Here is a 27,068-nt window from a genome sequence, read left to right on the forward strand (position 1 = left end):
TCACTTTAGTATGTGGTCATTAATCACAGTGCCTTATTGTGTTTCCTCTCTTGGTAAATTTTTTCTAGACCTCTTAGAACAGAGCTTTTCATTTAGTCTTAACTTGTGCCTTTCTCAATGGAGTTCACATTAACTCTTCTTTGGTTTATCAGCTTCCAGTGCCTAAAATTCATTTGTCCTAAAGTAATTACCAAATGTGTACCAGGTTAGATAACTTATTACTCAGTGGTGGAACTCAAATTAGAATTCAAGTTGTTAGGGTCTCCCCTGGTGGCGCAGAGGTTGAGCGCTGGGCTGCGAAGCTGCCCGCAGCCTCTGCAGCGCCAGTTCAATCCCCGGCCACTGGAGATGGTCCCACATGGCGTGGCAGACCTCTCCTGCCACGCCCACTGCTTCCCTCAGCAGTGTATTTCGTCCGTCTGTCTGTTCTATTCCCTGCTCTGGCTCTGGTGAATTCTCTCACCCCCCCACGCTTCTGACTGTACCCAGTGTTTGTTTAAATAAGTAAATAAATCTTTAAAAAAAAAAAAAAAAGAATTCAAGTTGTTAGATTTCCAAGTACCTGTGAGACCTGGCTGGAAAGAAAACTAGTGCTCTGCTCTTCAGGTGTGAGTCTGTATTGTTTATCTACTTCTTTAAGGTGGAGTTGGAGAATATAGTGAGGAACAGTTTTCCATTGTGACTTTTCCAACCCCCACCAATCCTCTGTGCCTTTTTTGAAGTGCTTTTCAGTATACAGGGAAGTAAATATTAAATCTCTTCCCTTGCAATTTGTGATATTTGAACTTTTCCAGAGAACAAATAGAAGGATTTGATGAACTTAGAATCATGCGAATTGTGAAATAGATTTGTTGCCAGATAGCCCTAAGTAATTCTTTTTTCATCATGATAAAATATTCCCAAAAGAAAATGTATATGCTAGTGTATTAAAAATAATGGGAGTTTTAAAGAAAATACATATTTGATATTGTGCATATATTTTTTTTTAAGATTTATTTTTTTATACAAGCACTGGGTACAGTCAGAAGTGCAGGAGGGTGAGAGAATTCATCAGAGCCAGAGCGGGGAGCAGAACAGACAGACTGACTGACAAAGAAATACACTGCTGAGGGGAGCAGTGGAGAGGTCTGTCGCACCATGTGGGATCCTCACTGGTGGCCCGGGATTGAACCAGTGCTGCAGAGGCTGCGGGCAGCTTCGCAGCCCAGCACTCAACTGCCACGCCACCAGGGGAGGCCCTATATGTATTTTAATAAAACTTTATTTTTCTACACAAATGATATATCTATAAGAGCTACAGAATACAGGAAAGTATAAAATACAAAATAGAATTTGCCTAAAATTCTAGCACCTACTGATAACCACTGATAAGATTTAGTAACCAGATTCTCTCTTAATATATACACACAACATTGATTTACAAGTTCACACAATTTTATGCATGTAAAATCATACCATACCTGTATTGTGTGACCTGCCTTTTTAATTCTGTGATATCTTTCTACATGAGCAAATGGAAATTTGTATCACCTCAGTGTCTTCAGTGGATGTGCCATAATTTCTCTGAATCCCTTACAGACAGATCCTTTGTAAATGTTACTGTTGTAGTTTTGACACAGCATTATGAAAACTTTATACTTTACCCTCTTTTAGAAGTAGAATTTCTGGATTAAATAGTAATGTATTTTAATCTTCATATGCATTTCTGAGCTGCTATAAGCATTAGAATTTTTATTACTAGGATTGTATCTTGAACTTTCATATTGGCTATTTCTTTGCAACTTGTTTTTGCCTTTTGCTGCTGCATTTAGTTGTCGTTTCCTATATTGTACTAAAAATAGTATTTTCTAAAGGATAGTTGTGGTTTTTTAAAGTGGTTGATGCAGCGCCTATAAACTGCATGGTAATGTTTTGTTTTATTCACTAAGCTACTGACAGTGTCCTAAGTAGAAGAGAATGGGTTTTTACTTTAATTGTTCAATGAGAAATTTCATACTTTTCTAAGATTCCTAAAGTTTGCTTTCTGAGATTAAAAGGCTCCTGGGATTTCTTTTTTTCTTCCTTCCAGAGCTAAAAAATTAGAGTGTGTATGAGATGTACTGTGTCTGAGAATCCCATGGTGTCCAGCCCTGTGGGCAGCAGCATCCCAACGGAAAATATCAGACCCATTATTTTGGCATTGCATCCATTCAGACAAGAAGACAAACAAGCTACTCATCCTTTCACAGCCCATGCATGCCCTGTCAACCCTAGCCATCTAGGTTACCTATCTGCTCACCTGACTTAGGAATCTATTGTGTCTTCTCTTATCTTTCTAATACCAATTCCTTTTTACCCTATGTCATAGTTACTTAGGTTTCTTGAGAGCAATGTCTGTGGCTGTTTGATCTTTGTAACTACTGTGTAAACTGACTGCCTCAGTAAAGTCCTTCGTTCATCATATGTACTCAGTAAATATTAAGTGGCTCAAATGGTCATAATATTACTTTTATAGGACCACATGTGTGTCTTTACTGATATTTTTGTTTTTACTATGCTATGTGGAGAAGATACAACTTGACCTAAATAGTGGTTTATTAGATGAGGACCTCTTAGTATTTTTCAAAATTAACTTGACTGTTCCTTTGGTGATTTTTTTTTTAAAGATTTATTTATTTTCTTCATACAATAGCTGGGGTGTAGGCCAGAGGTGTGGGGAGTGAAAGGATTCACCAGAGTGGAAAGCAGAATAGGCAGATTGACTGAAAGACACTGCTGACAGGAGCAGCGGGCAAGACAGGAGGGTTCTGCAGCGCCATGTGGGTCAACTCTTGTGCTGCAGCTGGTGATAGCTTGTTAGTGCTGAGACTTAACCACTTGGGCCACCAGGGAGGCCCCCTTGGGTGGTTTTTGTTATGATGTCATGTTAGTTATATTATTGTTAATTTAGCAGCACCACAGCTGTTAAACTTGTCATTTGGTCTATTTCCTTTGACATATTTTACCCCATGGTGAATATTTAGTTTAGTTGGGTTTTGTTTGTTTTTGTAAATCCCATTTCCTCTGTTTTCTTCAAATAATTACAGCACATGTACTTAGATGAATCCAGTTTGTAACCAAACCAAAATACAGGGCACACATTGGTTCTTGTGAACATAAAATTAACATTGAGAACATGTGATGTGCTGAGTAATTTAAATTCCTTAATTTTTTTTTTAAGTAACTCAAAGAGTTATTTGTGATCAGTAGTTGGGGCTTCAGGAAGAGTTTCCCCCAAGAAACTAGTAAACTTTTAAAAAGTAACACTATATAAAAAACTCCAGTCCTCAGCTGTGTTACATTTGTCTCTAAGCTTAACTGTAATTTGATCTGTATTAATTCTGTTTAAGAAGGGATATATCAAGAAGAAAGCTTTCATAATCGTAGCTGCATAAACAAAGGAGGGGCACTTTGAGTCCTTTTAAGCACAGCTCCAGAGGTTGGGAGCTTCTGCCATTTCTCTCACCCAGAGAAAAATGAAGTATGTCTTGTGTATGTGGGGCCCATTGCTGCGTTAGAGCAGTAGAGCAGTGGCTCCACCCCAGATCTGCTTCAACTTCAAAGCCAGGGTCCCTTCTTCCATCAGAAACACTGCTGTTATCTTGGAGTCATCATGCATCACTGAGCAAATATTTTATAGAACCACAGAGCTAAATATTTCCAGCGCTAAATAAATCAACCTGCTGACTTATTCATTCTTAGACCTGAAACAGAATGATAGCCAAGAAATTAGTTGAGTGAGCCTCAAATGAGCTAAGCTTCCTAGTTTGGGGCCCATGTACAGTTCTAGCCTTGTCTCATCTCTCTTGACTTGAAAAATGTCTTTGTTCATGCACACCATACAAATAAGATGACTGGGCTCAGTCATTTTAACCATCTAACTGAAGTGTTTGAAGTGGAGAGTGGTCCTGGTGTTTCATTACCAGCCTCAGGACACCATCACAGCAGCAGCCCTCAGCGTTTCTAGGCTGTGCACGCCTTTCCTCGTGCGTCAGTATGTTGAGTGGAAACTGAGACTCACTGTGTCTCTATAGCCATACTAACTTTGGAAGTCCCTCTTTACTGTTTATTTGTTTAACATTTATTGTGTATGTCTGGCACAGTTCTGATTGATACAACTCTGAATTGTGTATTCTCTACAGAAAAAATCCAGATGAATCTTCTGAATTAATTTAAATTACTAATTTAAATTACTCATCTCTATAATTTGAGAATATGTATTATTATGACACAAATTAAAGTTATATAGTTTTTTTCAGCCAGGAGAAAAATTCTCAAGACAGTAAAGTGTTATTCCTAGAAAAATGAAATGTTCTAGGAAAGAGCCAAGAGTTGATAGTGTATCTACCTCTTTGACTCATATATTAGATGCTTTTTTTTGTTACTATTGTTTCAATATTTTAAACACATTCCAAAAGGTCCAATTTTTTTAGTCTTATAAATTCTTCAGAATAATGAAAGAGTGGCATAATATCAGTTCTTTATTTTGATAAAATCCTGAGCATGCCAAGGTAAAGTGGAATACAAATTTAAATGAGAAAATCTTTCAAGGGAGGAGGGCTGTATTAAATTGATTCCATCACTCCAACACTTGTAACTTAAACTTTTCTTTTAAAACAAAACAAAAGATAATGTCTGGTTGCAACAGAGAAAGGTTCTAAATGGGACACGCAAATGGGAGAGTCAGAGAGATATCTTGGAGGATCTTTATATTTTGCTTTAATAAGGCAGTCTTTTGTTCCATGGCAAGTGTGACTTTTAGTTAAAGAAAATAAATGGGAATGTTCATTTTACTGACTTTCACAAGGTCACATAGCAGCTATGTAGAGCAATTGATGATGGTGGTTAAAAGAGTACATTCTTATGAATCTATAATCTTACATAATATAAACCTGTTGCATATTGTTGGGGTTATACCTGAAAATGACATATGTAAATATATCTATCAATAATGTATTTTAGGGCCTCCTCAGTGGCGCAGCGGTTGAGCGCTGGGTTGCGAAGCTGCCCGCAGCCTCTGCGGCGCCGGTTCCATCCCCTGCTGCTCCCCGGCCACCGGAGGAGGGTCCCACATGGCTCGCAGACCTCTCCTGCCGCCCTCAGCAGTGTACTTCGGTCCTTCTGCCTGCTCTGCTCCCCGCTCTGGCTCTGGTGAATTTTCTCACCCTCCCATGCTTCTGACTGTACCCAGTGCTTGTATAAATAATAAATAAATAAATAAATAAATAAATAAATAAATCTTTAAAAAATGTATTTTACCACTAATTTATCATGAAATATTAGTAGCCAACACATATTTTCTACTTGTGACACTATGTGCTTTTACGTACACAGATCCACAGTTCCAAAATTTAAAAAAAAAAATCTGAAATCCAAAAGCATTTTTCGTAAATTTGCCTCAACTCATTTGGTGCCTAAAACAAGATCTGGATTTGGTGAAGACTATGTATAGCCTCTTTTTAACCTATTTATTTAATCTGCATGAGTAAATTCTGTTTATCCTATTAAATCAGTAATTTTCTGCAGAAATATTAATGTGATTGAATGTGGAATGTTGTCCCAGATCCTGCCGGTTGGGCTTATTTATTGGCTTCAGTGTGTACCAAAAATTCCACATTTTAAAATAGGTTTGGCCAGAAAATAGTCAGATAAGGGATTTTGGACCTGTGTTTATGCTTTACTTCTCACAACAGTGCTATAAAAAAGGTACTGTTCTTTACCCTGTTTTGTAGGTGAGGAAATTGAGGAAAAAGAAATTACCTGGACAAAGGTCATCCATCTGTAGGGATGGAACTAGGATGCCAGTCCAGGCAGTGCCAGTAATGCCAGTCCATTACCTAACTCTTGAGTTTGTTCTCTGAACCATCATGCCTCCTCCTACTTTGTATAAAGTGATGTGTTTGACATGTTGATGGAAGCTAGGGATTTAATTCTGGTTTAATGAGCTGTACTCTTTTTTTAAGATTTATTTATTTATGCATACAAGAGCTGGGGTACAGGCCAGAGGTGTGGGGGGTGAGAGGATTCACCAGAGACAGAGCAGGAGACAGAACAGGCAGATTGACCAAAGTACACTGCTGAGGGGAGCAGCAGGCGAGCCAGGAGAGGTCTGCTGTGCCATGTGGGTTGCTCCCTGGCTGGCCGGGAATTGAACTCATGCTGCAGTGGCTGCTGATGGCTTCATAGGTTGAGTCTTCACCCTTGAGCCACTAGGGAGGCAGGCCCTGAGCTGTACTCTTGTTCTTGGTTTCCTAAATCATTAACTTCTAGACTTTTTAATTGCAGGAAATACAAATGTACTTGCCTTTTTTAATACATTACCTCTAATACACACCTGGTTAGTGTGTCTTAATACACACCTGGTTAGTGCGTCTTACCTAACCAGGTAATCTGTTGTTAAAGAATAAAACTCATCTGAGTAAATGTGATGATCTAATGACATTATTGAATGATTATGAATTGGGCAGCATCCCAGCTAGCAAATAGAAAGGAACTTCAAAGAGCTGTTCGAAATGAAATGCCTTTTGGGCCTCTCTGGTGGCACAAGGGGTTAAGATGCAACCTATGAAGCTATCCATGGCCTCTGCAGCACGAGTTAGATTCCTGGCCGACCAGGGAGCTACCCACATGGCACAGCAGACCTCTCTTTACTTGCCTGCTGCTCCCCTCAGCAGTGTTCTTCAGTCAATCTGCCTGTTCTGTTCCCCACTCTGTCTCTGGTGAATCTTCTTACCCCCGCACACATACACCTCTGGCCTGTACCCCAGTTCTTGTATACATAAATAAATTTCTTTTAAAAATTAAAAAAAAATTAAAAAAATGAAATATCTTTACAAGCAGTGTGTGAGATTTTAAAAAAAAGGGGGGGGAATTGTTTAAAGTCATCTCCCTATGAGAGGTGTAAGGGTCTGTCAAGCAGATCGCCTTGTTACTGCTAACCAGACAATTCCAGATTGCACGGTCAAAGATTACATTTCAGGTAGAGGCTTAAACTGTGTTTAGGTTTGGTCTGAAGTTTTGTTTTGCCTTACGTAGTTTTCTTTTTCAAAAAAATTCCACTTTATTCAAATGACACATTACAAGATTCCCATCACTTCTATGTTTCCTTAACTTTGAATTTTAACTTCTAATATATTTACATCTTATTGTGTATCTTTGTAGGACAGTTGACCATATATTCAACACTAGACTGTGTCTTTACAGTCTACTTGAAAATCACTGTACCATGGCAACTGAAAATTAAGCAAATAATTACAGTGATAATTTAATAAAGTGGTGACAGAGTTCAGTAAAAGACAAAATCTTATCCTAGATGATGATTCTGTTACCTGACTAAATTTTTTAAGAAGAAAGTACAAGAATTACAGAAAAAGTATTTGCCCATTTTCTCTTGTTGTTTCATCTTCTCAGAACTTTCCTTTATTTGCCCTGTATTTTCACATGAATTCACATGATTTTGTGTGTTTATGTATGAATATTACCGTTGTCTCTATTTTAGCCTCAGAGTAACTGAAGGGTAATCCATTTAATTAAAAATGCTTATAGATTCCCAAAACATTTCAGAGTAGTGTTCTCACTGCTATTGTTATCTGTTAATATCTACCACATCTGTAATCTAATTCTTACCTGCTTCTTACCAAACATGGAATATTCTGTGTACAAGAACATTGAACTCATTAAGAGGAGAGAATACTGTACTTTTAACTGAATAAACATGTCTGTTGATTATAAATTATTTATTTTGTCTTATCCTTAAAGCAGCATCCTTCCCTTTAGTTTGGGGCACCGGAGGGATTTGGAAAAGGTGTTTAGATTTCTCTTTGGTTGTTTTTGAAAGTCACTAGATTGCATCATGATATTTTTCCTTAGTCTAAGAAATATTACATGTTTTTCAGCTTTACTGAAGTGATCAAAATAAATGTTGAATGCAGTCAATGTTGTACATATTTAGAATACAAGGAACTTAATTTTTATTTTCAATGGGGAAAAAAATCTGTTACTTTTTTATGGGATGTGCATCTTTGTTTCCTTTTATTAGAAACTTTGAAATAAATAATCTTAGCTTTGAAACACTTAATAACCATGGTTGATACCTTTGCAGAATCCTGTCTCTCTTGGTTGTATTCCCAGCCCTTGGTACTGTTAATCTTTGGGTTAAGCAGAAAGAGTTCTAAAAACCTCCCTTTCACTTACCCTTTTGAAATCTTGTTTTTAATAGCACTTTTCTTTCTTGGCCTGCATGACATTTTCTTTCTTTTCCTTTCTTTTTGCCGTTTGCAAAGACTCTTGGGAGGATTTGACAGATTTGGTGGAGCAAATGCGCGATGATACAGAAGGTGCGTGCCACACCAACATCTTTCAGCTTTCTTTTCTTTCCTTTTTTTTCTGTTTTGTTTTGTTTTAAAATTTTCTAACCACCTTTGATTGTTTTCTATAAGAGGAAGTGTCAGCTTTAGGTTTTATTTTTCCATGGCAGTAACAGGAGCAGTAACACATTTGCCAGATTTTCCTTGCCGGTCCTTCATACAGGATTAGGGCTTTCAGTCTTGCATTTACATCTTTATCCTTGTGGTTCCAAATAATGTGGCATTAATGTATGTTTATGTGCTTCCTTTATAATATTTGTTAAGTAATGTGTGCAAAAGGCACATTCCAAATTATATTGAGTTCTTTTATGGCTGTTTTTTCCATTTATTTGTTGAGAAGATGTGCATTTTTTTTAATCACTTATGAAAATGTGTATATATTTCTGTGAATTCTACAAAAGTGAAAAACAGATCCCAAGAATCTAAGGTATTTGCTCTGGAATGTTGCTCTGATTTGTAGATTTCCATAACAGTAAGCACTTTCCACTTGGTCAAGTAGTAAGATTCCTTTCTGGGGCAGTTATTTTGAAAAGTAGTTCATATGTTCTAATCAGTTCCCCAGACCAACCATTGTTTTTCTGTAACTGGTACCTAACTTTAGGGACCTCGTGGTGATTTACACATTTTATAATAAAATGGAAAAATTGAAGTTTGTTTGCACTTTATTGTTTTACACTCTCCCATTTTGACAGGCAGGTAGTAGTCTCTGACTTTAGCACACACTTCTAGCGTATATATGTCCACCCCTCTTTGCCCAGACTGGCCTATTCACCAACTCTACTGCCCAAGTTGCCCTAAGTCTCTTCTCCTGCCTCGTTCCTGTATGGCATTCCACCCAGACCTTCCTCCCAGCCCCCTTTAGTCTAGATGGGAACAAGAGTCCACAAATTGCTGCTGACAGACTTGACCCGCATTCATCGCTCCACTCACTCAAGTCCTGCAGAATTTGCAACTTAAGGCTTTTACTTGTTTTCTAATTCTTATGTGTTGATCATCCCAGTTAAAGGACACTTAAGAGCAGAGATTGTCTTAAACTTCTTGGTCTCTGTATCAGACCTGGGAGAGAACAGTCCTCAGTAGATGTGGTCACACCAGAAAAAACTAAGGCAGGTTTCTTTCTGTAGCAGTAACCCACAGTATCTTCTGTACTTTCCTTGAAAGGAGTAAATTATGATGATCTCATTTCTTATAACTAAACTCTTTGTATTCCATCTTTGATTCTGCTTTCAAAATAACTAGTTACACATAAATTAATAAAAAAAATCAGTATTAAGTGAGAAAAAAAGAGGAGGGTTCTGTTGATTTATTCAGTGAGTTGTTATTATTATCATTATTTTTTACCAGGCACCATAAATGTTTATGGTTTTGAGTCCTTCATAGACCAACTCTTAAAGAAAAATGATACATAAAGACAACAAATCTATGCCCTTCTTAAATACTTCTTACTCAACCTGGGCAAAATTCCATTTCTTTAATACAAACACTAATGCAAGAATCAAGCCTACTCTTAAGTCAACCTCCTCTTTTTCATTTTGTTTGCTGAACTTTAGTGTATGATTGTCATAGGTGAATTCAAAAAGAGAAATAAGATGAACTGTAAGCACATAAAAACCCAGAAGATGTAAACTATATCAATACTTGGATGATCTTATTAAATTACAAGTTAAGTATATATGATAATGTTGGCCAAGAACCTAATTTACAGAAAGATCCTTCTGTAAGGTCATTAAAAAATATACCAGAATGGGGGGAGAGAAATGACTTACCACTTTTTTTAGTTACTCCATTCTTTTTGTATCATTTTGTACTTGTCTCATTTCTGTTATGTGAAATGCTAAAATTTTACTGTATTACCTAATCTTTGCAAATGAGTACTTGTAACATGACTAAATATGAGTTGTGGCTATTACCCATACACAGCAGCACAGGGTCTGAGGAAGATCCCAACTTCCTACTTTGAGAAAACTAATGATGTACATATACATATTCTTAGATCTCTGCAGGACACTTTCACTGCTCAGCTGTTTTATTTCTGTCTCTTTATCTGTTGTTATGGATGTGTCATAACTTTTGACCTTTTAACAGGTGAAGTATTAACATTGGCTTCTAGCTACCTGAAAAATGGCTATAAACTCTAGGAGGTTGTGGAGTTGAACTGTTAACTTCTTTGGTGTTTCATCTTTAATGTTGGCAAGATTGAAGATTTTTCTGGTGAAGTGATTTCCTACAGTGATGACTGGTTGTATATGCAATGTGTCTGTAAATCATGTCTATTAGATTATGAAGTGGACATGTGTTAGGTTGAAATTGTATCATACTTCTAATATCAGTTATCTGACATCACACTTCATTATTTGCTATTTGTGTCTAAGTTTTCAAACTCACTAGAAAATTATTATAAAGATTGAATGAAATAATAAAAAGCACATAGTTTACTATCTTTGAATTCCTTTTATACTCATTACAAACTTTTTATAAAAATTCTATGAATTTTCAGTTACCCAGGTCACTACCCATCTCTGAGAGTTGAAATAGTCAAGATTTTATTTGAATTAGTTTAATAACACATCTGTGTGAAATGTTACCTGTTAAATTGCTTACCTGTTTCCTTGTCATACTTTCTTTTGAGTAAAGACTTGATATCCACAATCTTGAAAAATGGAAGGAACATATCTTAGAGATTGACTTAGCACCTAGCATTGTGCCACATAATTGTTCAATAAAGATTCATTTTAAATTAAATTGTTAAATAATATAATTGTGGCAGACCGTAAGTTTCATAGTTAACAGTGGTTTTTATTCTTAGTATATCCCAAGCATTTCTAAATAATAAATACGAACTTGTTTAACCTTCAAAACCCTATCATTTTATAGATAAGGAAAATGAAACCTGTCTAAGGTAAAGTAACTCCCCCAGTAGAATACTGCACAGCAGTAAAATGAATAAGCTGTTGATGCACAACAGCCTGGGTGATCTGTAGAGTATTATGTTCAGTGAAAGAAGCCAATTTAAAAGGTTTCAAAGTGTAATGGTTCCACTTGCACAACATTCTGGAAATGACAAAACTATAGAAATGAAGAGCAGATGAGTGGTTGTCCTGGATTAAGAAGGGCTAGGGGAATGATTGGAGGTGGGTATTACTATAAAGGGGCAATGCAGGGAATCCCTGATGTGATGGAAACATTCTGGGTTTTGAGTAATTTGATGTCAGTGTCCTAGTTGGAATATGTACTTTAGTTTTGCAAGTTGTTACTTTTGGGGGAACTTAGTTAAAAGCACATGATATCTCTATATTATTCTCTCTTACAATAGTGCTTGTGTCTGCAATTATCTCAAAAATAAATCAAAAAAATTTTTCCCTGGGTAACACAGTTCAGGAAGAGTTCTATTAGAGTTCACACTCTCGCAGGCTAGCTCTAGGGCTTGTGCCCTTAACCACAGCTCCACAGTTCTTCAAACTTACTTGATTCAAGACCCACTGTGAAAATATACTTCTGGGCCTCCCCTGGTGGCGCAGTGGTTGAGCGCTGGGCTGCAAGGCTGCCCGCAGCCTCTGTAGCGCCGGTTCGTTCCCCAGCTGCCGGCGAGGGTCCCGCAAAAAAAAAAAAAAAAAAGAAAATATACTTCAGAGAACTCAGTACACACATTGCTTATTTATGTGTATTGTAGGGAAGGAAGAGGCTTCCTCTGTCCTCCACAAATCTTACACCTCAGATTAAAGTGACATAAGGCAGAGTGATAAAAATGCTTACAAATTTTATTGAATTTTCAAATGTATATGTGAGCCTTCACAAGACAATAAAGACCTGAAGAAGTGATCAAAGCTTAGAAGTTCATACTTTTTTTTTTTTTTGAAGATTTATTTATGCATCCAGGAACTGGGGTTCTCGCTAGAGGTGCAGAGGGCGAGGTAAGAGAATTCACCAGAGACAGAGTGGGGAGCAGAACAGGCAGATCTACTGTAAATACACAGCTGAGGGGAGCAGTGGGCGAGACAGGAGAGATCTGCTGCACCATATGGGTCACCTCCCTGACCGGGGATCTAACTTGTGCTATGGTGGGTATCGTAGTGCTGAGACTTAACCCCTTGCACCACCAAGAAGGCCCTTTTGAGACCAAGAAAGAATAAATTTGTGAAGAATTGACAAGACACTTGGACTAAGGGTAGTAAAAAGGTGAAGAAGTGACAAGTTTTTTATAACCTTCTTGGCCTAAGTTCTCTGTCTCTGATGATAAGTTTGTCTCCCTTTCTACAAGGGAAGCTAGCTTTCACATGGGAGGTATTTCTCCTGCCTTCAGGGAAGAAGGAGGAGGGTGGTTCAGAGTGACCTTCCTGCTTCAGCTGTTTTCTTGAACTCCTTCAACTTAAGATATTCCATATGTCAAGGTGCTATATTTGAGGGTAGTGTGCCCTAAATGCCATCAAGATCTAAAAAGTTTCATGAAACAGTGCATCTACTATGTGGGGAGCATGTTAAATTGATCTAATACTCCACTCTAAGGGATTGTGACATTCAGCTTTAAAGACTGCATAATATCATCTGCTGCCTCTCTTGGTGGGGGGAGAGTGTGTGCCTGTGTGTGTGTGTGTGTGTGTGTGTGAATCCATTTCAACACTAGCCACTAAGATATAAGACAAAAAAAATCCTTCCTGAAATGACTGTTCTGAGTTCTGTTCCCATCCTATTATTGTTGGGACCCTTTAAAGTTTGGGCCAGGAACCCTGCATTCTTCTCTTTTTCTTTAAACAATCTCCTCTGGTAAATGCTCCTTTTCTAATAATTGATATGATCATCATCCAACCCCCAAACTTGAATTCCGTATACAACTATGATGAAAATTATGTTAAGAATGCATCGGGCCTCCCCGGTGGCGCAGCAGTTGAGCACTGGGTTGCGAAGCTGCCTGCATCCTCTGCAACGCCGGTTTGATTCCCGGCTGCTCCCAGGCCACGGGAGGAGGGTCCCACATGGCGCGCAGACCTCTCCTGCCGCCCGCTGCTCCCCTCAGCAGTGTGCTTCGGTCCTTCTGCCTGCTCTGCTCCCAGCTCTGGCTCCGGTGAATTCTCTCACCCTCCGGTGCTTCTGACTATACCCAGTGCTTGTATAAATAAAATAAATAAATAAATAAATCTTTAAAAAAAAGAAAAAAGAATGCTTCCACATAAATATCCTTTATCTAAAACCAAGCTGAATTTATCTCTTACCCACAAACAATTATTCACTTTCTATTTCCTTTTTCAGCATAGTTTTCCAGTCTCTGAAAGGCAAAAACTTTGTGTTAAGATTAACTTGATGCTTCAGTTTCCTTAACAGATAGAGTTCCTCCTGGAGGCCATTTTCATCCTCTTCCCCCAGATTCACTTTGCATACTCCTCAGATTTACAATCCCCAAAGAAAGTTTGAAGCCAACTACTTTCTCCCATGTCTGATTCATGAATATGCAAGTATAGTTTTAGAGACCTATCCTCCGACTTGCCTTCCTGTTTTTTCCCATATTCTCATGGAAGAATTCCCCATTTTGCTCCTATTTCTGTCATCTCACTTCACACACCTATTACTACCACTTGGAGTACTTTTTCCATGTTTTCTGTGTTTCACATATAGAATATACCCCATGTGCTATATAATATTTTGAAATTTATTCCTTTATCACTATTTCGGTGGTGTATCATTTGGAGCACAGGTGTACAATATTCCAGTGAGTTAAAGACAAACATATTTTGGTTAGGTCCCTAATAACAATCTAAAAACTAGCTGGTTACTCTTTCATACATGCTGCAAAGGACACAAGACTCCTAGTTCAGAAACAGAGGTCTTTATTATTTATGACAAGGCAAGCAATGTGTACATCATCATTTTTGTGTCAGTTCCTCTAGCACCAGAGTCCCTGGGAGATTCTGTGGCTCAGCAGGATGCTGTGCACCCGGTGGGTTTGTGTTGTAGCTTGAGGAACACTTGAGGTTGAGGAATCCATAGCTTTTCAAGAAGCAATAGGGGAGTCTCATCTAATGATTATCAGCTGCATAAACAACCCTGAGAAATGTTCTGGGTAAGAGTGGTCAGGACCTCACAGTCTTGATACAACCAGTAAAAGATATGTAGTAGCACAAGACATCCAAGGAGTATTGTCCTGCAGTGTTTACAGGTGACGTATAAAGACATGAGAAATTTCTCCTGTATCACTCAGGGAGTGTAAGAGAGACAAGGAGATCTAACCCTTCTAGATCAGAAATCTGGCTGTTATAAATAGTTGTTTACCACCTAGCATCCAGATAAATTACTTAAAAGGATAAATTAATCAAAACAGCAAAATCTTGGATTGCATTTATCAGCTAATTTTCTTAGGTTGTACCAAAACAAAGAAGGCTAATTATTGTCCTGACTTCAAAATGTTTCCAGAAATCTTCTAGGTAGTCTTCTGTGGTGTGGAATGAAATTTGGGAAACTTTTCAGAAGTAAAATTGATTATATTATTATATGGGACTCCAAAGAAAAAATCAGTGTGATTTCATATGGAATTCTTGGACAAGCTTAATAAAAGGACATCTGTTAAAGATTAGAGAATTAGATGCCTTAAAGGCAGTTTTTTCCTCTACTGCTCACAATTCCTTTGGCACTGAATATGTGAAATTTTTTCCCCCACACCGACCAATTCTCTGATACCAATTCAATTCTGATAAAATGTACTTGGGATTAGTATGGAGTCCACAGGCTCAGGGCTTGGCACTACAGGACAGCCTCACTTTGATGCCATTCCCAGCAGTCCCCTGTGCTGTAAACCAGAGGTTTCTATGACCCCCTCTTCAAGTTTAAAAATTTGCTATAATGGCTCACAGAACTCAGGAAAAGAGTTCATTTGCTAGGTTGCCTGTATATTACAAGATGATGTAACTCAGAAACAGGTGGATTAAATAGGGCAAAGCATGTGGGAAGGAGAGTGGATGGAGTGGAGCACCCTTGCCTTCTCCATACCTTTGGGCATTGTGATGTGCTTACCAACCCAGAGGCTCTCCAGACTATTTATGGAGGCTTCCTTAGGTAGTCATGATGAATTACATTATTGCCCACTGGTGACTGCGCTGGGTCTTCAGCCCTTTTCCCTTCCAGGTAGTTGGGCTCTGGGGTGTGACGGTTCCAACTGTCTAGACACAGTTGGTTCCTTTAGCTCCCAGCCTCCGTGTCTTTAAGGGCTTTCCAAGTTACTCACTAACATAAATTCCGGTGTGGTTTGAAAGGGAATTGTTATGAATAACAAAAAGTGTTCCTTTTACCTTTTATTAGGTAGTTATAAAAGTAACTGGGGACAAATAACAAATACAACAAAAGATACTCTTACCACTCTTAATCACTCTTAGGAAATTACAAGGGTTTTTAGAGATCTGTGTGAAGAACCAGTATATATGTAATTTCACCAGACCTCACCAAAAATGACTAGTGGTGTGTAAAACAGTTTGGGGACATGAAATCACCAAATAAGCTTATTTATTTTAATGCCAAAGCCCAAACCTAAAGGGTTTGTTACTGTTGTTAACTTCTCAGCGGTAGAAAGGGAATTTCAGAGGTAGAAAAACACAGAATTAGAGTCTCTAGGTTAAATGAGTTGATGGTTTCAAGTATGTCTTTTTCAGTTGGTTTATTTGATTCAGGGTCCATATAAGATATGCATTATTACATTTCTTAAACCTTGGGTTTTTTTTTTTTTTAAGATTTGTTTTATTTATTTATTTATTTATTTATTTACACAAGCACTGAGTATAGTCAGAAGCGCGGGAGGGTGAGAGAATTCACCAGAGCCAGAGCAGGGAGCAGAACAGGCAGAAGGACTGAAATACACTGCTGCGGGAAGCAGCGGGCGGCAGGAGAGGTCTGCGCGTCATGTGGGACCCTCCTCCGGTGGCCGGGAGCACCTGGGGATCCAACTGGTGCTGCAGAGGCTGTGGACAGCTTTGCAACCCAGCGCTCAACTGTTGCGCCACCAGGGAGGCCCTTAAGCCTTGGTTTTTTTAAAATGAGTTTTATTTGATACAATTCACCTACTATAAGGGTCCCCGCTTTTTAAAATGAACAGTTAAGTAATTTTTAGTATATTCACAAAATTGTGTCTCCATCCCCACTATCAAAATCCCAGAATATTTTTACCCTAAAAAGAAACCCTAAACCAGGACCTCTCCTGTTTGCCTGTGATTATGCAGGTGTTTCTTTTCACAAACCTTTTTTTCCTTTGCAAAACAGGAGCAGCAGCTCTACTGCCCACCTGTGACTATGCAGGTGCCTCTCTTTTTTCTTTCTCCTTTGCCTAATTAACCTGTCCTTTTAAAATGTAAAAAAAGAAAGAAATCTTATACCTATTAGTAGGTGTCCCCTACTCCCCCTTCCCCTCAGCATCCTACAACTACTAATCTACTTTCTGTCAATACAAATTTGCCTATTCTGGATGTTTTTTATAAACAAAATCATAAAATACGAAGCCCCTTGTGTCTGACTTCGTTCACTCAGCATAATGTTGTCTTCAAGTTTCCCCCTTGTTGGTATTAGCATTTCATTCCTTATTATTGCTGGATAACATTGTTTTGTACAGATACCACATTTTTTGTATCCATTCGTGTATTGATGGGCATTTTGGCTGTTTCCACTTTTTGCTATTAAGAATGACATGCCTATGGACATTCATGCGTGAATTTTGTGTGCTCTTATTTCTGTTGGGTATATACCTAAGAGTGGAATTCCTTGGTCATAGGCAATTGTGTTTAGCCTATCTGGGAACTGTTAGGCTTCAAAAAAAAAAAGATTTATTTATTTATGCACACAAGAGCTGGGGCACAGGCCAGAGATCCTGGGGGTGAGAGGATCCACCAGAAACAGTGGGGAACAGAACAGGCAGACTGAAATACACTGCTGAGAGGAGCAGTGGGTGAGACAGAAGAGGTCTGCCTCGCCATGTGGGTTTCTCCCTGACCGGCCAGGGATTGAACTCGTGCTGTAGAGGCTATGGATTGCTTCATAGTGCGATGCTTAACCCCTTGCGCCACCAGGGAGACGTTAGGCTCTTTTTCAAAGCAGTTGCATTCCCTCTTTTATGTTCTTACCAACAGTGCATGAGGGTTTCAGTTCCTCCACGTTCTCATTAATGCTTGTTATTTTCCTTTTCAATCTTTCGAGTTTTTTTAATCCATCCTGGTGAGTATGAAGTGGTAATCTCACTGTGGCTTGAATTTTTCCTGTACTTAGTGGTCATTTGCGTATCTTCTCTGGAGAAATATGTCTTCATATCCTTTACCTATTCTCTTTTTTTTTTAAAGATTTATTTATACATACAAGATAAAGATATATTTATAAAAGATTAATAAAGATTTATTTATACATACAACTGGGATACAAGACAAAGGTGCGGGGGTTAAGAGATCCACCAGAGACAGAGAGGGGAACAGAACAGGCAGATTGACAGAAATACACTGCTGAGGGGAGCAGCAGGCGAGACAGGAGAGGTCTGCTGTGCCATGTGGGTAACTCCCTGGCTGGGTGGGGAGCGAACTTGTGCTGCAGACTGTGGATAGCTTATGGAAGCACAGTGCTGTGCTTAACCCTTTGTGCCACCAGGGATGCCCCTGCCTGTTCTCTTTTACTCAGTTGTCTATTGTTGTTGAATTATGAATTCTTTATATATTCTGGGTACTAAATTTGATTTGCAAATATTTTCTCCCATTCTGTGGGTTTTCTTTTCACTTTCTTAATGACGTTCTTTGAATTGCTAAAGTTTTTAATTTTTTGTGGTTTTTTTTTCCCCTTTGTTACTTGTGAATTTTGTATCTAAGAAACCATTGCCTAACCCATGTCACAAAGATTGAGACCTATGCTTTCTTCTAAAAGTCTTGTAGTTTTTGCTCTCATGCTTCAGTCTTGGATCCATTTTGATCCATTTTGTTTTGTAATATTCTTTTGCACGTGGATATCCAACTCTGCTGGGAGTGTTTTTGAAATTATTGTTGTTGTTTTTACCAGTTAAACTGTGTTGGCACCCTTGTTGAAAATCAATTGGCCATAAATGTGTATGTTTATTTTTGGACTTTAAAGTTGATTCCATTAATCGGTATGTCTATCTTTATGACAGTATCACACAGCCTTGATTACTGTTGCTTCACAGTAAGTTTTGGAATCAGTGAATTGTGAGCCTTCCAACAATGATTTTTTTTCAAGTTTGTTTTCATTATTCTGCATCTTTTTTTATTTCCACGTGTATTTTAGAATAATTTGCCAATTTCTGTAAAAATAAATGCCAGTAGTGCCAAAGTTGAGAGTAATATTTCTAAAGGATGAGTGGGTATGTTTGATTTTGATACAGTTCACTTCAAATAGGTTAGAGCACTATACTAATAGAGTGCAAAGTATTAGAAATGTAATTATTTTCTGTAGTTTATGCACTCCCAGAGCTCAGTCAGATGTCTTGAACATTTCTGCTGATTATAAAAGGTACACGTTGGGGCAATAATTGGGACCAGTATATATCCATCACTCCTTGAAATACATCTCAAAGTGTGGTGTTTGTCCATACTCCAATTATCACTAGATTGGAATCACGTAATAAACTTGACTAGCAGCATTATTTGATTTTGTCATTAGCTCCCTGAATTAACAATCTGTTGGCTTGAGGCACAGGGAATCATACCTTATGGACTACCAGTTATTCAACTCCACATTTTCTTGTTACATGTTGGTAGGCATTTAATGGAGAAGCCAGTAGTTCTCCACCAATATTCATGCATACCCTCTTACACCTGCCCTTTTTCCTTCTCCCAGTGATTATGCAAGGTCATGCCAGTAATATTGGAAATTAATGACTGATAAAGTTGTTCGTGGTTGCTTTTCATGGGATAGTTTTTTGTGTATGTCAGTGAACCTTTGTGAGTTTTTTCTAGTCTTGACAAGTTAATCTACCCTGAACAAAGGCTGCAAAACATTAGATCATTTGCAAAAAAAGAATTAATGGCAATATATACCAATTCTGACTTTCACAATAAAGTATTTCTCTAAAAATTTACCTCAGATCATCACAACAAACTAAGATTTGTAGAGTTGAAACTATGTAAATGTACAAGTCCTTAAACTTAATACAGAAGTTTGATTGAAATTCTGGCCTTTTGATTCTGGTCATTTAACTGTGAAAGCCAGATGTAAATGAAGACTGTGTGAGGAAGGTTATTTAGGACAATTTGAATAAAATTATGTTTTGTGTTGCTTATTTGCATTATGGTACTATATTTTCATTAGTACCTTTATAGTTTTATTTGTCCCCCTAAGAAAAAGTAAAATATAGATTTCTCAGCCTTTTTCACTTTTTATGGAAATTTCACATTTGTGTTTGGGAGTGTGCGTGTGTGATAGAGGAAAGAGCATTCATTTTCCTGTCACATTCAAACTCTGCCATTTATGAACTATTTGGCCTTGAACAGCAGGTTAACTTTACCATCCGAAAAGAAGGGACAATATTAAATGAGTCACAAGGATTAAATAAGATAATTATATAAAGGAAAGATCAGCAGGAAGGGTAAATATTATTTGAGGACATTGATTCATTTGTAAGTAGATTATAGGGTTTGGAGTTTGTTGTCTGCTCCTCTGTTCCTGGCCCTGGGAAGCGCTTGACTCTCTGGGCACGTTTTCTTTCCTTGTAAAATGACTCTTGGTAATGGTACCCTTGTGTGTTGTAAGGAGAAATTAAGATCATAGTTTTAAGAAGCAGCACTCAGTTCTTGGTAGAATATACATACTAATAAATGAAGGCCATAAGCGCTTAGATTACTGAGTTCTGTCAGACAAAGTGCACCTAGTCTCTTACAGTTAATCTGTCTGGTTGGTGAGAGTCACACACTCTATGCTAAGTCTCAAAAACTTGGGAACTGATTAAGTTCTATTACTGCCCTACACTAATAGTGATTATTTTTAGTTTATTTAATAATGCTAAACCTAAATAATGATGCCAAATGTCATAAAGGCTAATAATGCAAATAGTATATTTAAGGGAAAGTTTAAGTACTTTACCGCCCAGCCTTTTCTCTTGTTTTCCAGAGCACTTCACACACTGCATAGAAAATGAGGGGCAGGACAGGGGTGGAAGCAGGGAGCTATAAGTGTGGTGGCAGAGGCAGTGGTGAGAATATTAAAAGATTTTGCACTCAAGTCATGAAGTTTGATAAAATAGATCATTTTAATGATTTATGGACAATAGTCCTAAGGGAAACTGGCATCTTTCTGTCTTTTTAGCAGTAGGTACATGTGGAGAATATGACAGCAACTAATGGTAAAGCTTGGTGCCACTGCCTGGGTTCTGCCAGAACACCGGTAGCCTTAGCTTTTGCGCCATGAATGCAGGTGGCAACACAGTGAAACCCTGCTGAATTGGTCATGCACTATTTCCAGTAACCAGGCTTCATCCTCTCACCCTCTGACTCCAGATCCTAACTATCTCATGGCCAACGAACGCATGAACCTGATGAACATGGCCAAACTGAGCATCAAGGGCTTGATTGAATCAGCTCTGAACCTGGGGAGGACTCTGGACTCAGACTACGCACCACTTCAACAGTTCTTCGTGGTGATGGAGCACTGCCTAAAACACGGCTTGAAAGGTAGGCCATGGCCTCAGAATGCAAGGGTGCGTGCAACTAGTTCCTAGCAATAGGTACTGAAAAGGAAAACATTTTTAATACTTATGTATATTTATTACATCATCCTTCATTTTGTGCAATGTATGATTTCCCCATGAAATTCCCATCACCCATTCACCCGTGCACCATCACCATAGTCCCTTGTGCTCTTCCCACCTCTGTCCTGATCCTTCTTCCTCCTCTTCCCCTACAGAATGTCTCTGGTGTATGATTGCCTGTTGATTTTGATTTTTACTTTATTATAGTTATTTTTTTTCCTGGTCCCTTATTTAGTTCCTCTACATTCCTCCTGTAAGTGAAACCATCCAATATTTTTCTTTTTCTTTCTGGCTTATTTCGCTGAGCATAATCTCTTCCAGCTCCACCCATGCTGCTGTGAATGGCATGAGTTTATAAAAGGAAAACATTTTTGTGGAGCTAAAGATTAAGAGACTTGAGTTAATATTAATCCACTGGGATGCAACATATATGGATGCAAGAATATAGTTGACTTTAAGAACTTGAGGGCTTGGGAAACAAATATCATTACATGCTAAAACTAGAACAGTGATTATAAGTATCTAGTCCAGATCAGCAGTTCTGATTGACAAGTAGAAATAGGTCTAAAATGGGATACCCCTTGCCCGGGGTCACACAGTGTGTGGGGGCTAAGCTAGTGCTAGAACTCAAATTTCCTGGTTCGTGCTTTCCCCCCTTAATCATAAACTTTTTTTTTAAGAAGTCATTTTTTGGGGGACAGGCCAGAGATGCGGGGGGGTGAGAGGATTTACTACAGACAGAGTGGGCAACAGAACAGGCAGACTGATTGAAATTCATTGCTGAGGGGAGCAGCAGGTGAGACAGGAGAGGTCTGCTGCGCCATGTGGGTAGCTCCCTGGCCGGGGATCAAACTCATGCTGCAGAGGCTGTAGATAGCTTCAAAGTGCTGTGCTTAACCCCTGCGCCACCAGGGAGGCCCCAGCTTAATCATAAGCTTTTGAGGGCAGGACCTGGTCTTGATCACCTTTGCTTCCTCTCCTCTTCCCTTCCCAATATATGTAATATGTTTTGGGTTATATTTGTTTCTTATTGAACTGCTTTCTTCGCTAATACCATATAGCTTTAAGTGCTATATTGTTAAAATGTTTTATTATATGATAGAGCTCGTCCATAAATTCTTCTTGAAAAAGGAATCTTGGAAAGTAAGGAGATTTCTTTATTTTCACAAAATGTTCTCTATTCTGAAAGCATGAAAAATTTAAGAAGTAATCATCTAGACTGAAAAAAACCCTAAATAGACGGGAGGGAAGAACACAGATGTGTGTATTTTGATGGTTTGCTTACATTTTGAAGAATATTAAAATGTGGTATTGTTTTTATTGCCTTAGCTAAGAAAACTTTTCTTGGACAAAATAAATCCTTTTGGGGACCTCTAGAACTGGTAGAAAAACTTGTTCCAGAAGCTGCAGAGATAACAGCCAGTGTCAAAGATCTTCCAGGACTTAAGTAAGTTTAAGGGTGAATTCTGTTTGTCAGGTAAAATAGTTTCCTTGAAGAGTGAGCCTAAAAATAATGATGATCATCATAATTTTTGATAAGAATCCAAAATGCATAATTTTGTTATGAATGGGCACTGTTATAAGAGAACTGGTAATGTAGAAGATTAAAAGTACCCATGAGAGAAAAGTATTATTAATCTAGGAGAGATTGTCTTTATTTTAAAATATCAAACATTTCCTTATTTTTTTTTTTAAATACTGTGAGAATCATCTCATGAATCAAGAAATTGAGTCCAGGGAGGTGACTAGAAAAAGAATGTGTTCAGTGGAATTTGAGAGCCAAGATTAAAACAATGTCAAGTGAACTGCAGAAGCTGACAACCCAGAACCTGCCTTCGGACTTGCAAAAGAGTAGTGCTCTTTTACCAAATTAGATTGATTTAAGTTTAATCAGATAGAAGCCTAATAATGTCCACCTTATTAGTACATGGGTATTCACATGACTCACATTAAATTTATGACAATTTACCCAACATTAATCTGATGCAACAGTTCACTTGGGCATCCCAGAGGTCTTGTCTTCAAATTGTGGTCTCATTCAGTAATTAATTTTTGGCAAGAGATTTTGTCCCAAACACACCCTCTGGGTTCCACTAGCCCACACAGAATCCCTCCAATAGTAATGTCTTGGGAGAGGTGGTGAGTAGCATGTTACACTGGAGGACCATTAGCAAGAGTAAGGGAATTTGTCCACTGTGGCCCCCTTCTGTGCTACTTTTAATTGTTTGGTTTCTGTGTCTTTGTAGGACACCAGTAGGCAGAGGAAGAGCCTGGCTTCGTTTGGCATTAATGCAAAAGAAACTTTCAGAATATATGAAAGCTTTGATCAATAAGAAGGAACTTCTCAGGTATGAATTCTTCTTGAATTTTGTTCTTTTTTTGCTATGTTCTACATCATACGAGGTGAGAGCATATAAATTTGCCATTTTTGTAGATCAGAAACAGTTGAATCAGACATTTTCACGTAGTTCAACTGATACCTTCTCCCACATCTCACATACACATACTCAGGAATAATTACTTTTATATTGTGTGTGTTCATTCTGCTACCATGACATCTATTAATATATGGTCCTTTGCTGGGCAGACTAAAATTTAATACTTCCAGAAAATAGGAAAGACTTTTAACATGTTACCATAAAACCAGAAGGCAGAAATTGACATGTAACATTAAATACAGTTCACAGAATATTTCCAGATGGATCATGATGCACATGAGAACAAGAAACAGTGTATCTTTTGGAAGAAAATATAGGTAGGCAAAAACTTCTTAAACAGGGTACAAGAAGTACTATGTATAAAAGGTGTAAATTGGTCTACATTAAAATAAAGAACTGTCACCAAAAAGCCCTGTTAACACTAAGAATTAGGGCCTCCCTGGTGGTGCAAGGGTTTCAGATGCAGACTGTGAAGCTATCTGTAGCCACTGCAGCACGAGTTCGATCCCTGGCCAGGGAGCTACCCATATGGAGCAGCAGACCTCTCCTGTCTCACCCACTGCTCCCCTTAGCAGTGTATTTCAGTCAGCCGGCCTGTTCTGTTCCCCACTCTGTCTCTGGCCTGTACACTAGTTCTGTTATAGGGCAGCCCCGATACAAAACGGGTAGCCTGACTGTGTGTCCTCACCACGCACTTAAAAGGACTTATCAATGCTCTACTGCAGGCACACACGAAAGGTTAATAAAAGGTTTATTTACAAGGGAAGGGCAAATGAGGAAATGTACAGCTCAGGGAGAAAAATGGGAGACAAAGTTTTAAATGCGTCCTACCCTATCCGCCGACCTGGAATCACAAATGGCACTCTGAAAGCTGGCTGCAAGCCAGGAGCCGTGAAGCCAGGAGGCTAGCGACAGAGCGAAGCCCCCAAGGCCCACGTGTTTGGTTTTTATACCCAACCTGGCTGCTTAACTCCACCCTCAGGTCCCAACCACCTTCCCTTTGGTGGTGACAGGATTTGTCTTTCCCAATGTCCTGATGGCTTTGGTCTGGAGTGGGGGTGGAGTCCACAAAGCCTGTATGGGATTAGCGCAGGACATCCTTTCCCCCTAACAGTTCTTGTATGCATAAATAAATAAATCTTAAAAAAAAAAAAAAAACACTAAGAATGAAAGGCATCCCATATGGACTGAAAGGAGATATTTGTCGCATGTAGCACATATATTCTACAAATGATATATATTCAGAGTATTTAAAGAACTCTTCAGGGGCCCCCCTGGTGGCTCAAGGGGTTAAAAGTACCACATTATGAAGCAATCCACAGCCTCGGCAGCATGAGTTCAACCCCTGGCCGGCCAGGGAGCAACCCACATGGCACGGCAGACCTCTTCTGTCTTGCCTGCTGCTCCCCTCAGCAGTGTATTTCAGTCAGTCTGCCTGTTCTCTTCCCACTCTGTCTCTGGTGAATCCTCTCACTGCCCCCACCACCTCCACATCTTTGGCCTGCACCCCAGCTCTTGTGTGCATAAATAAATCTTTAAAAAGAAAATAAAAATATAAAGAACTCTTCAATGCAATAAGAAAAAGGCAGACAAACATTAGATGAATAAGGGACTTGAAAGGCATTTACAAAAGAAACTTAAATGGCCAATAAATATGCAAAAGGTACATATAAAACTTAAGGACCCATCACACCAGTGCAAATTAAGATACCAATGTGATACCTCCACATCACCTTCCTATCACCAAATTGCTTAAAATGGAATAGACAGACAATATCAAGTGGTTGTGAAGCTGTGAAGAAACTTTAATGTACTGCTAATGATTGGTAGAGAAACTGACAATTAAAAGTTGATGAAAAATGTACCTTATGACCCAGTAATTCTACTTGTTTAACGAAAGACATGAACAAGATTGTTGGCAGCTATTATAATGTTTGTTATAGACTCCAGTGTCTATTCACAGTATATAGCTAAGTAAATTTTGATCTATTCATATGGTATGAACTACCATATAGCAACTACACATAACAGTATTGATTAATCTCACAAATATAATGTTGGACAAAAGAAGCCAACATGAAAAAATCATTGCATATTATTCCATTTAACATTCAGAACTATGCAAAATTCATTTTTCATGATAGAAGTCAGGAGGAAGGGCAGGAGGAAGTAAATAGAGAGTAGGACATACAAGGTGACTGTGATGTCTGATACTGTTTCTTAGGCGCTTATTAAATGAGTTAGTTCTCCTTATGAAAATGCATTTTTGTGATTTGTTTACTTTCCTATGCATATTTTATAGATCATTAATATTTGTCAAAAGAAATTCAAATATAACAGCTTGCTTCTAAGAAGAACAACTAAGAGAATTTAAAGTGATGGCAAGATTATGCAAAAAAACCTAGTTTTTACAAGAAATTGCATTGTATATCCTAATACAGAGCATTGTTTTAATGTTGCAGTACCTGTGTGTGCCATTGGTTGCTGTTTTCTGGCCTAAGAAAATTAAACAAATCAGGAGAAAGAAATAGGAACAATTCAGGGGCTCAACTTTCCAAGAATCAAGCCTTTAAGTGGAGTAGGATCTAGTGTTCAAGCTATTAATGAACACAGTCCAGTGTCTTTCTTCAAAATTGTGTGATTAAAATTGGCATCTGAAGAATTAGCTCTGTCTAGCTGAGCACCAGAGTAAATGTGCTTAGTCTTGAACTGGCCAGAATGGTTCCTTTTTTTTCCCTTGCCTGTCCTCCACTGTTAGCCACTTCCCCCAGAACAGTATTTTATATATAGCTTCACTCACTTTGAAATAGGAAGATATTCACAATGTTGTTAAATAAAAAAAATTCATGACAGTTTAATAGTATAACACTTTTTAGTATCCTTCAAAATTATGTGTATATCTCCACAAATGATCTGAATGGTTTATACATCAAGTTCCTAAGAAGTCATCAGTATATAGAATTATAAGGTTCTTGTGTACATTTGCTTCTGTTTTTAATATGAAAACTGACTTTCTTAGACAATAAAAGATGATGATCCCTTAAACATCTTACATCATCATCAACCTACTCTGCATATTGCTTGTTTTTTTGTTTGGTTTGGTTTGGTTTATTTTTATTTATACAAGAGCCAGGGTACAGGCCAGATGTGCAGGAGGGTGAGAGGATTCACCAGAGACAGAGCGGGGAACAGAATAGGCAGACTGATGAAATACACTGATGGGGGGTGCAGCGGGCGAGACAGGAGAGGTCTGCTCGCCATTTGGGTTGCTCCGAGGCCGCCTGGGATCGAACCAGCACTGCAGAGGCTGTGGACAGCTTCACAGCACTGCGCTCAACCGCCTGCGCCACCAGGGAGGCCCTGCATATTGCTTGTTAAGCAACTTTTGCTAAGAAGTCAAAAATGACTATAATGCAACAGGTCACATTTATAAAATATTTATTCACCATGTCAAAGGAATGTAGTACTTAAATAGAATTAAAAATAAATCAGAAAAAGTAAATTTTGATGTATAAAAGATTGCAGAATTATCCCATGGTGCAT

The 27,068-nt window shown here is 38.4% G+C and overlaps 1 protein-coding gene across 9 annotated transcripts in view; it reads left to right on the forward strand.

Annotated features, from left to right (window-relative positions):
• Nucleotides 1–27,068, forward strand: part of RUFY3 (RUN and FYVE domain containing 3) — an 80,067-nt gene that overhangs the window by 22,970 nt on the left and 30,029 nt on the right. For 5 of the 9 annotated variants that reach the window (XM_037529901.2, XM_054688195.1, XM_037529900.2 and 2 more), the window contains exons 2-5: nt 8,301–8,354; nt 20,837–21,010; nt 22,417–22,534; nt 23,334–23,435. In XM_037529901.2, the coding sequence (XP_037385798.1) occupies nt 8,301–8,354; nt 20,837–21,010; nt 22,417–22,534; nt 23,334–23,435 (448 nt within the window). The remainder of the gene's footprint in view (nt 1–8,300; nt 8,355–20,836; nt 21,011–22,416; nt 22,535–23,333; nt 23,436–27,068) is intronic. The other 4 variants (XM_037529904.1, XM_054688196.1, XM_037529902.2 and 1 more) reach the window with 1 other exon arrangement.

This window comes from Talpa occidentalis, unplaced genomic scaffold, assembly GCF_014898055.3.
Source record: "Talpa occidentalis isolate TD23 unplaced genomic scaffold, MPIMG_talOcc4v2.1 talOcc4.6, whole genome shotgun sequence".
Lineage (NCBI taxonomy): Eukaryota > Metazoa > Chordata > Mammalia > Eulipotyphla > Talpidae > Talpa > Talpa occidentalis.